This window comes from Habropoda laboriosa, unplaced genomic scaffold, assembly GCF_001263275.1.
Source record: "Habropoda laboriosa isolate 0110345459 unplaced genomic scaffold, ASM126327v1 scaffold57, whole genome shotgun sequence".
Classification (NCBI taxonomy): domain Eukaryota; kingdom Metazoa; phylum Arthropoda; class Insecta; order Hymenoptera; family Apidae; genus Habropoda; species Habropoda laboriosa.
This window is the reverse complement of record NW_017100229.1, coordinates 742,765-753,988: the sequence shown is the minus strand read 5'-3', so window position 1 is coordinate 753,988 and position 11,224 is coordinate 742,765. Positions and strand designations below refer to the sequence as shown.

General features: G+C 39.5%; 3 protein-coding genes across 3 annotated transcripts; 2 read left to right on the top strand and 1 right to left on the bottom strand.

Moving 5' to 3' along the window:
- The first annotated feature begins 5,851 nt into the window (after window positions 1-5,851).
- On the top strand, window positions 5,852-7,124 carry LOC108571415 (lysosomal thioesterase PPT2 homolog). Its single transcript, XM_017933444.1, has 4 exons — window positions 5,852-6,004; window positions 6,158-6,407; window positions 6,484-6,602; window positions 6,678-7,124. The coding sequence occupies exons 1-4, from the start codon at window positions 5,852-5,854 to the stop codon at window positions 7,032-7,034; spliced, it is 879 nt and encodes a 292-aa protein (XP_017788933.1). The 3' UTR covers window positions 7,035-7,124.
- Window positions 7,125-7,392: 268 nt separating this feature from the next.
- LOC108571413 (venom serine carboxypeptidase) lies at window positions 7,393-9,081 on the bottom strand. The gene is made up of 2 exons (XM_017933442.1): window positions 8,715-9,081; window positions 7,393-8,583 (listed from the first exon to the last, which is right to left on the bottom strand). Exons 1-2 carry the CDS (start codon window positions 8,997-8,999, stop codon window positions 7,465-7,467), a joined length of 1,404 nt encoding a protein of 467 aa, XP_017788931.1. The 5' UTR covers window positions 9,000-9,081; the 3' UTR covers window positions 7,393-7,464.
- A 718-nt stretch (window positions 9,082-9,799) lies between these two features.
- On the top strand, window positions 9,800-10,720 carry LOC108571414. Its single transcript, XM_017933443.1, has one exon. The coding sequence runs from the start codon at window positions 9,800-9,802 to the stop codon at window positions 10,718-10,720; it is 921 nt and encodes a 306-aa protein (XP_017788932.1).
- The last annotated feature ends 504 nt before the right edge of the window (window positions 10,721-11,224 follow it).

The following is an 11,224-nucleotide window of genomic DNA, read 5'->3' as shown; positions in this document are numbered from 1 at the left end:
GACGCGGACAGATTCGAGGGGTGTGGAACGACGACTTGCATTCGTTTGTCGGCTGACGACACGTGCCACGGATTACGCACATGTTACACGGCCAATTTCCAATGTCCAACCGATGCAATACGCTCAGAACGATATGTAATTGTTAAATCAGACCCTCTGGTTCATAATTGTGCAGCTACGCTTCCTTTGAATAAAAATTTCAACGATACAGAACAGTGAAACGTTTTTTAATTAATTTCTGCATCTCACAAAATTCTATTAAGAGCAAAAAAATAGTTTTAAACGATAGTCGTGCTTCTAATCATTCAAGAGATAAATTGAATGCTAAAAAATTTTGTGATTTCTCATATCATCAAAAATTAACTGTTGAGAAACCTGAGAATTTAAAAAAAATTGAATTCGAATTGGAAAAATTCGGTATTTCATACTACACGACCAAATGTTTAGACCGAAAAGTGTATGGAATGATTTTTATCGAACTTTTATTCTCACAGAATTGTTCTTAAAATTCAAACTTAAAAATCCTCCAAATATTCCATATATGTAGATCAACGAGACGATTACGACAGATTGTAGGTGGTAGCCAGTGTACCTTTCCTTCTCCGGCAGCTTTCGTAAACATAAATTCGCCATATATCCCGGAGCCAGGATTTATTACCCATGAATCGAGTCGAAGGGGGATGGTTTACAATGGGCCAGCAAATTGCGGCCCGTTTATATCGATGGAGACGTTACCGAGGCGGCGTGGAGTTTGCGAACGAACAAGTGTGAAATCAGGTGCATCCATAATGCAAAGGGGTGGTTCGACGTCCGAAACTCACCCTCGATGCGGTCGTAACGCAGCACCCCCCTCTATTCCAGGACGGAAATCAATTAGACACGCAGCGGAACCGTCACATTTATCGTCGACGTGACGAAAGACGGAGCACGCTTTTCCGGAAAAACGTCGCCTAATTCCCTCATGAAAAACTCAGATGTTTACGCGTGTCGATGGTGATCGAAATGAATGATTTAGCAGAGCAGAAAATTGAAACCTAGCAACACACTGAATGGAATTAATAATAATGATCTTACATAAATGATGTTCTAAGAATGATTTGCGATCTATTTAATAAAAAAAGAAGGGAAAAGAGGCAGTTTAAGGAGGATAAAATGTGCACAGACAATTCTACGCTATCGAGATGCTCTCCTGAAAGGCAACAAAATACATTTGACGTAGTTGAACGCTTGATTCGAGAGGAACAAAGCGCAAAGTCGCGTTCAGATCGCAGTTGGGGGTAGGTGGGGTGACTCTAACTTGCTAGCTAAGGGTCGTAGCCTCCGGCGATTATACTAATAGTCGGGGCGTAGACAAGCTGATAGGGAGAGTAGGGGCACGGCTAAGCTACTAATTGTTTTACACGGTGGAAACTTCGTTTGGTTAATTCCTGTGCACCTTTAACACGTTTATACTCTCGTGAATAAAAAAGAATCCATGAAATTCAAATAAATACACACTTCTCTATCGATGGTAGCTTCGTAACCTAATCTCTAATTTCATAGACGATCTTGAATGAATTCGCTTGAAAATCTTGACGAAGTTGATCGATCGAACGAATACAGTACGGTGTATATTTGTAGATTTATTCTTTCGAGTAATTGTTTCGAAAAAAATATCGCGTATCCAAGTGGTCGAGGCAGGAAGGATATAACGACGATGCGGAAGAAAACTCAGCAATGGAAAGACGAACAATGCCCTTCTTCCTGGCAGGTTGATCCTACTTGAGTAATGTTGAAATCTGGGGCGTTCCTGGGAAAGGCCACCTGACCATCCACGTCCCTTCATCAGTATCGCTGGACCCTCTCGCTCTCTCGATGGACGAGTCATTCCCGTTTTCTCAGCGTATACACCCAACACATTGGATTAATGACATCACGATGGCGTTACCGATACACCGTGTACAATAATCGAGTGTTCACCCTTTTTAATCTCCTCTTAAAACAGCGACGCTTTGTCGATCGTTAAATCCACCGGTCTTCTCCGTCAACCAGACCGACAAAACAGATTAAGTTCTGGTCGTAGAGCGATCAATTAAACGGGATATCTCGGTACGAACGATAAGTCCTTGTCGTGGACTTAACACGCTTGTCCACTGCGGGTATTAAATCGTTCGTAATATTTCGAAATCGATTTCTTTCTTCGAGACTCGAGCCGACTTTCGCAACAGAATTTTTAACATTTATTACGTTTGCTAATTTTATCTAAAGTATAGAGATGTAGGAGGTAATACTTTTAACCCTTTCGGAGCTACGAACCTGTACATACGAATTTTTGAAATATTGTTCACCAAGGATTGTGGATCTATTTATTGCGGTAACAGTAAGATCGCTCTGAGAAAAGTCAAAGAATATCGGAATTTCGACAGGACGGTGAAACGATGGTTTTCCAAGGGACTCGAAGGTGGATGTTTGGGGGATAGGCACGCGGTCGGGTAATGGAAGATGTGATAATTTAGTATGCACGACGGAGTTTATTTGAATTTTATTGGCGGGCTCGCTGTCACGTGGGTCAACGCGTAGGAGTGGTGGCTGTGCCACAAGGGGGTCCCTCTTTCGCTTTATCGGATCGGGGGAGAGACGACGCTCCTCCCGTTTTCTCGTTTCCCCGAGGGGACACTTCCGTCCGACCAATATCGCTCCTCTCCTCTCAACCACTCTCTTTCTCTCTTCTATACCCGCTTTTTTCCAAGCTTCCACCGTTTCCTTTTCCATCCTCCACCCTCTCCTGGGCCGCTTCCAATATCTTTCTAAGTTCTCCGAGCCGGCCATGAATAAACTATTCCCCGACTTTGAATATCTGAACGTTTTGCGCGGGAATGGGACCGCCATCGAGGGACCAACCGCAGAAAGGACGAAAAAGAGGATGATATCGATTGATCGACGAGGCTTATATTGGTAGGGGTTGAAACCGTAGCATCGTTCAATTTTTTTCTTCTTCTTTTTTAGAAGAATTGTTTGCACACCGGTGGCAAACTCTCGTTTGGGAGAATCCGCGAGCTGATTTTCACTCTTAATTCACCCCGATCACGGGGGACGATTAATTTTTGCGCCAGCGGTGACGCTGATGAAATCAAGCAGTCAGCATAATGAGTAGCGTTGTCTGCCGCGCAATTCATCGGGTGTCGTAAAACGAGAGGTGAGACAGGCAGAGGAGGAGACGGAGGAGGTGTAGAGGGGTTTTGGCGAAGGATGGCACGGGGTTATTAATATTCAGAACGAGGAACAGGAGTCGAGAGCAGTGCCGAGTGACAAATACCTCGCACCCATCCCAACCCCGGAACGGCTCAACTCTGTAATTAACGCTAATCTCCCGGCCGTTCCTCCGACACCGTACCACCCACTTCGTCTTCTCTCCTGCCTCTGTACTTACCGAGCCAGAGAGGGTGGCCTTAAACAGGCTCTCGAGTCGATTCTCGAATGAAGTGGATCTATGATTCCTCGTGAAGATAGAAAACTCTTGCTGAAAAATTGAACGATATCGTGCGAAAAAAGAAACAAAGAAACGATTTTATTGTGTCTATTAGAAAATTAACGAGGAGAGTGCCTATTCTGTGCTTTGCACGGTTTTCTTTGTATTTTCATTTTTCGACGTTTTAAATAAAAAGAGGGAAAACGAGGAAGTGAAGAATGTTATTTTATCGGTCCTTTTTATCCTCGTAATCAAATAAAGACAGCAGCAGGATGAAAAACATAAGCAGCAACGGTGGCCCCCGCATATTTTTGCAAATATTACCGTGGAAGCGGTGTTCATTCGTCGCGCGTTTTGTGTACAATTTGAATTTACAAAACTGGAAGCAGAATTACTACCTCCGTGTACGGGCTGAACGCGCGTAAATTATCATCGCAGGGATGGTGTGTAACTTCTCGAAAAATGCCAACGCTTATTGTGGCTTCTCGTTGTGAAATCAAGCGAATTTTCCGCGGAACAATATTTCGTATAATACGATAATCGTTATAATCCTTTTATCAAAATGAATGAAAGTTAAATTCCCTACTAAAGAACCGCTAAACTTCCATATGAATCTCCATCTTAAATATATCTCAATTATATTACCTTTCACCGATAATTCGGGGAAAAAAAAACACATCGAAGCGCTTAATGCAGAAAATGTTCCATAGAAAACAGAAAACGAAAAAACACAAAATACACGATGAAACGCGAAAGACAGATAGGAGCGTCCCTGAGAGGTCAAAGGACGAAGATTCCTTCATCCACTTCCTGCGATATGGTCGTCGCTGGTGGTTGCGCGGCTCGGTTAGCACTTGGTGGACTAAAATAGCGAGTCAGCCGACCGCGAATATCCTTGATTAAACGCAAAAAAGCTCCGAGACCTACGCTCGCCTTGCGCTCTGGCGTGGCTGCGTTTTTTCGCCACCCTCCGCCATCACGACGGTCGGGTTTGAGCGTGGAATTGGATTGGCCGTCTTTCCTCTCTTCTCGTTTCTCCTTTTCCCCCCTTCGTTTCTTTCCCTCGTAGGCGAGAGAAAGAAACGATGCTGGGTTTCGAAGCTTCTGGGGACTCGATTAAAGCCAGCATGCGACATCAGAAATACGTAAGCACTGTTTCGTTCCCAGGTACTACTTCCGGTTAAATTGTCCCGCGACATTACAATTTCTGTGAGAGAACAGAGTGCCTGTATATACCTTTGTCTTATCGTTATAACGTGCAAATCTGTGTGAATTTCCGTGCACGTCGATAATCGAGACGACAATAGGAAAGATCTCTATTTTCCTTTGAACAATTATCGACAATTTCAGTGACAACAGATAGAATCTTTGTCTTCTTCGATCGTCACGATTAACGTGTCTCTGTTCGAGAGACATCTGTTTCATGCCTTCTTCTTAGTGTCGGTGACTTGGTGAATTCGTAAGATTGTACCAATAGATGTGTTCCTTAGAAAAACAGTTGGGTAAGAACGAAGAGTATTCTTAAATACACACGTGTGCACAGGTGTTTCTGAAGCTTGCAACGATGTCAATTGCTAGGTGACAAAGGTTTCTTCGGCGAAGTGAAGCTGTGATAATCGAGGATGACGGTGATCGAAACAATGCAGCAGGCATTCATCCTCCAAGGCGTGAGTTTCGTGTGCCAACTAGGGGTGATGTCAGAGCATGGGTGATATATGGTTGAAGCACGGGAAATGCCACGTGCCCAGCAACCTTCCATAGAGCTTCAAAAGGATTAGGGACCAAACTACATTCTGCAGTGCGTTATTTCAAGACGCAATTGAATTCCTTTCGGCGTCATTGACCCTGGCCTATCGATCACAAATAGCCATTGATTATATACGTCTGCATGATCACTGGCGGTATCATCGTTCCATAGGCTTCGGCCATTCGTGATTAATTTATCATGAAAATTTCATCTTTCAATCCAGTTTCGAACAGACGAAGCAATAGGGAGACTCGCAGTTTCTTAGAAAACGTCGTTGCTGTTTAAAGTTCACCTCGCTTATCGTGAATTGCACACGCACAGAGGTGAACTTCAATCTTTCGTGCAGTCATAGTGATTCAAATGTAATCTCCAACGTTGATAAACGAATTTCCTTCTTTATCATCAGGGAACAACTGCAGACTTCTAGCGATCTCTATAGGAAACCTTGCTCGTGAAATCGATCCTAAAGCCGCTCTTTCAACGAAGCAACGTGATGGTAACAGGCGGTTTGTACCAATCAGAAGCCGTGGCTACGAACAAAGCGTATCTGTATCGGCAGTTACCCTGAAATGTTATCATTTCAATGGGAAACGGACTTGAACAGGACGTGATAACGTATACTTGATAGTAGCGCGGTTAGTCTTCACTAAGTAGCGATGGCTGTCGTAAATTATACATTTTTTAATTGTTTTATTTTACTCTTAACACTATTCAATAATGACGTCGAAAGTTATCGTGCCGTTGTCGTTATTCATGGTGTGCTCACTGGAAGCGAAAGCATGGAAGTTATCAGCAATAGAATTGAAGAAGTAAGTAATTCAAGTGTGACACTAAGTCTGTTGCAGATGTCGCGCTTACGTCAAACTTGGCGGCGGGCAAACATTACAAAATTGATCAGAGACGTTTAATTTTTTTTTCCCCCCGTTTCTTCAGCTTAATCGTTAGTTTATCGTTTGTTTTAGATGCATCCAGGGACCCAGGTTTATAATACTCCGAGATACGCTGGATGGAGTAGCCTGGAACCTATGTGGCAGCAAGTGAAAGAAATAGGAACGGATGTGATATCTGTGGGCGCAGCATTTCCCGAGGGAATAAATTTAGTGGGATACAGTCAAGGTGGTTTATTAGCCAGAGCGATACTGCAAACATTTCCTGATCATAATGTTAAGAACTTCATTTCACTGAGTTCACCGCAAGCGGGACAGTATGGAAGTATGTGACCGTGCGATGCCAACTTTGACGAAGAACAAAGGAACTTTCATTTCAAATCATGTATATTCATTTGCAGCTAAATTTTTGCATTTATTTTTCCCTAATTTAATATGCGAATCTGCTTACGAATTGTTCTACTCGAGAGTTGGACAACACACTAGCGTTGGGAATTATTGGAACGATCCTCATCATCAAGTTGGTATATTTTGGTTCTGTTCCTAACATTTTACGGAAAAGAAACTACAATTGTTCTTCTCTTCTTTTTTTCAGGAACTATATTATAAATATAGTAAATTTCTTCCATATGTTAACAATGAGAAAAACTCAACAAGCAGAACAATGCCGATGTCTGAAGGTCTTACCAAACTAAAACGCATGGTACTTATCGGCGGACCAGATGATAACGTTATTACGCCGTGGCAAAGTAGTCATTTCGGATATTACGACGTTAACGAAACTGTGATAGATATGCGTGATAGGAGTGTTTATAAGGATGATTTAATAGGACTGAAAACACTGGATGAAAGTGGAAGGCTAACACTAATCACAGTTCCTCATGTTCCTCACTATGAGTGGCATAGAAATCAATCTATAGTAGATAACTTTTTACTGCCATATTTAGACTAATTATCTCCATGCTAGATTAGATAGTTAATTGTTGCCATATGACGGAGGAGGAAACTCTAAAGGTTAAAGATCTTAGTGGATCATGACATTTCAGACGAAATTTTTTTTTTTATATATATACATATATAAATTTCAGACACTTCTGAAAAATTCTGGAAAACAAATACTAAGTACCTTGCAAATGTAACTAGGAAAAATTGTTTATTAAGGCAGATCAATAACATACTTGTACATAGTTTTTTTTGTACGAATAAATGTTTACTACCTCTTTCAATACAAAATTAATTATCAGTTCTTTAGACATCTAATGAGTACAAACTAATTTCACCGATAATCCTTATTTTATAAGTACGCGCTTCCTTACGATTTTATGTAGCAAATATAGATATAGGAATTATCACATGTCTGATAAGATGATGAATGAAAATATTTAGAAGCCTTTATTATGTGTAAAACGGGAAATGAGATCGAAGGCCCATTTTGGCTGATCAGAAGGAACCATGTGTCCAGCATTTCTTACCAAGACCTCTGTCAGGTTATCAACAGTCTTCGAGTAACCAGCTAATTCCTTTTCAACCCACCACTGTTTCCTCTGGGCTGTTTTGTATTTCTCTGCACCAGGCCATTTCAACTGCTGTAGGTAATTTTCTGTCAGTGGATATGCAACTATAATATCAAGTTGCCCATTGTATAATAAGACTTTGTAGTGTTGAGTAAGATCTGCCACAAGAACTGCTATAGATTTCATAACATCAGGTTTCAAATGATCTTCTACTATCTTAGATTCAACATTAAACGTGCAATTGCCAACATGTATAGCCTTTCTAATATCTGCCCTTTGAAGCCATTCCACCATATAGTCAGATTCGTTTGTATCTTGAGTACGTAAGTAGTTGAAGTAATACTTAAAGCCAGTTAAGTTTGTGTACAATGAAGGCTCATTGGTCATATCACCATCAAGAAGCTCATCAAACACGTTGAAAGCTTCCACATATTTCTCTTGTACAATCAAATCTCTACCCTTCTGTTCATATTTGTGGAACAAGTCCCTTCCATTTTTATCAACTAATCCTAATTGATATAAATAATCTCCGTAGTGCAACTGATTAAGTGGATCGGTTAACCCATTTCCAATTGCCAAACCCTTCAAATTAATCTTTGTCTGTGCTTTGATATTGTAATCTTTGATAGCATGAGACACAGCAGGTACATATTTTCCACCATAAGATTCACCAGTAACATAAAAGTCATTGCTTTGAAGTTCTCCAAATAGCTTAAAGAATTGAACCAATGCAGTATGTACATCCCTCCCCACATCTGTCTCATTTATAGCATATCCCCTTTCATCCTCAGTGAAACTAAATCCAGTGCCAACTGGATTATCAAGATAAAGCATATTGTGGGTCTTGCTCCAAGAGTATTTACGCATTTCAAGGGTTTTATTTGATGTTATATAGAATGGACCATTTTCCAAGAATAAACCAAACATGGAAGTGGCTCCAGGGCCACCCTGTAGCCACAATACTATAGGAGCAGTCTTAGGATCATGCTATATAAAAAAAAAAATCCTATCTCACAATGTACATTCTTCTTTTTTACCCATTAAATTCCACATAACTATCAAACCTGACTGATAACAACGCTTTTATTCAATTATAATCGAGCTATTTAATTACTCACCAAAGCTGGGAAAAACCAAAAGAACATGTTCGATTTGTACTCTTTATTAACAGTAAAGTAACCGGCGTAGCTGCTGACATCGAGCATTTCTTTATGTTGCACTATGGCTTTGTAACGAGCCTCATCTATTTGTCCGCTTTCGATAAGCGGTGTCAGAAAAAGAGGTTCTCCAGCGTCTGCCATATTCGAGGGAGGAACATTCCTCGGTTTAGGGTAAACGTTTGTAAATCCATTCGTAAGCGAAACGAGGAATACGAATTGTAAAAATAACGCAAGCTTCTTCATTGTGGTTTACTGTATCAAACGCGATAATTATCGATCAAGACGAGCTTCTTGAAAAGTACTTTCAAACCACAATCTAACACGAACCACACGCAATTGCTATAATCGAACGCAAAATGTATCTTTATATACCGGCGCGTCAACCTTGCCAACGTAACAGACGTAAACTGCGGCAAGTTACTGGCGCAGAAACTGCGCAAGTAGGATAAAAAATTTTTTAAGCGAATTCTGTAGTTAAGATTAGAGGAAGTGTTAAAACACTTTTTTAAATGCCATTTTAATCTGAAATTGCGTAAAAAAGAAAGACACTTATGACTAATACACTGTAAATATAATAATTGAAAGTAGTAACCTCTTCGTAGATGGCGTGTGGTCAGAGCAACGAATATAAGTCAGCTGACTACATCAACACAAAGTCATTTGAATTGAACATATATTTATATCCTATAAATTGACCGAAGGTTAACGTATATTTGTTACTATTTTTACCCTACAATACGACATGTTGTAGACAATCGTTCCGTTGTAAATAAAGTTTCGCGCTTCATCTGATTTCATGGTGCTAAATAACCGCAATCGCCGATTTTTGTTATAAATTTACACAGAAAAGATCGTGCGATTTCTTTTCGATGTTCGGTGAACAAAAAGCTTGAGAAGCCTGTTTATGATTAACGAATTTAAAAAGCATTCTCATATGTGTTATATATTCATCTCATGCGAAAGTTCCTAATAGTATTACATTTTACATATACATAAAGGAATTGTATTTATTTATTGTTGAGAATAACAGAGATTAGGGAAATATGAATGACTCTTTCCTAGAAGACTTAGAATTAGTATCTACTGATGTTAAAAATGTCAATGCTTATCCTGTGGATAGACATGTGACAACAAGGAATGCAACATCCTCTCCTTTGCAATGTTTACCACAAAATAAGGGGGAGCATGGGAAAAGCATTGAAAAGCAATCAACTATTAAAGAATTACATGCAAAAGACTTTAAGAAATTATCTGATCAAGATGTAAGGAAACAGCAGATGAAAGTAAGAATATCTGATAGGAAAGAGAAACCCATTGAAAGCAAGTTGAAGCCAATTGAGAATAAAGTGAAGAACGATCTGAAAGAACAAGAGGTTAAAGATGATGTTAGAGTGAAGATTAGAGAGTCAAGAGTGAAAATTTCTGAGAATAAAATGGTTATGAAAGATAGAGCACGCCGTTCTGGAAGTTGCAAGGAGAATAATCAGACTCCAGATTTGTCTGTTAAGGAAAACAGCAGGCCTGGTGATTGTTCAAAAGAAGGAACATCCCAAGTGGAAGCTGGTAAAGAAAAAACAAAGTCCCATGATACTCTTAGAAAAGTAGAATCAAAAGAAGCTGATTCTGTTGCATTGCTTAATGCTATTAAAGACATTGTCAGCATATGCACAAAACAGGAGAGCACAAAGATTTTGAGAGCAATGCAAGAATTGCATTTCAATTCTCAAGCAAATCTCATTAAACACCTGTTGTCCCAAACTGATGACATAATCAATGAAATGCATCCTAGTAAAGACTCTAGCAGAGTACGCAGCCTAATGGAACAAAATGAAAGATTACAAGAGGATGTTGTTATTTTACAAAAGAGAAACGAAGAGTTGCAGAAGAAACTTGAAGAGTTTGAGTTTCTGAAACAGGAGAATGTTACCCTGAAATTAAAATGCAAGGAGTTGTCTAAACAATAGCAAAAGTGTACAATGTTCTGACTCAAAATATTTAAACTTTGTTAATAAAAGAAGCTTCCATTCCATTTTGCAATTGTGTCCCGATTATTATCAGTTATTATTATTATGCACAAAGAAACTATAAAACAATCAATCTTGCATAAGTTTTGAAGGTAAAAGCTGATAAAATCAAGTGAATTTTGTAGAAAGGTATTTTCCACAAATTGTCCAACACCTGAATATACGATCGATGGCGGTAATATCGTAAAAATTTTCCTACATATTTACGACTTTTACTATTCTTTATTCAAATTTATGTAATTAGAATAATAAATAAAAATACTGCAAATAACCAGCTGTATCTTATTCAGAATGACTTGAACGTTTGCTGCACAAATTTAGATAAGCACGTTCTGGTCGACTAGATTTCAAAACATTCAATATTTAAACTTCAATGTTGTGTAAAACTGGCCACATGTTATCCTGTATATTGTACAAAGTAATCAACTATTGATCATGCATTCA

Coding starts and splice junctions, on each gene's coding strand:
- LOC108571415 (XM_017933444.1), top strand. CDS start 5,852: ATGGCTGTCGTAAATTATACATTTTTTAATTGTTTTATTTTACTCTTA. Junction 6,005..6,157: donor TCAGCAATAGAATTGAAGAA/GTAAGTAATTCA, acceptor CGTTTGTTTTAG/ATGCATCCAGGGACCCAGGT. Junction 6,408..6,483: donor GCAAGCGGGACAGTATGGAA/GTATGTGACCGT, acceptor ATTCATTTGCAG/CTAAATTTTTGCATTTATTT.
- LOC108571414 (XM_017933443.1), top strand. CDS start 9,800: ATGAATGACTCTTTCCTAGAAGACTTAGAATTAGTATCTACTGATGTT.
- LOC108571413 (XM_017933442.1), bottom strand. CDS start 8,999: ATGAAGAAGCTTGCGTTATTTTTACAATTCGTATTCCTCGTTTCGCTT. Junction 8,584..8,714: donor TTTGGTTTTTCCCAGCTTTG/GTGAGTAATTAA, acceptor TTTTTTATATAG/CATGATCCTAAGACTGCTCC.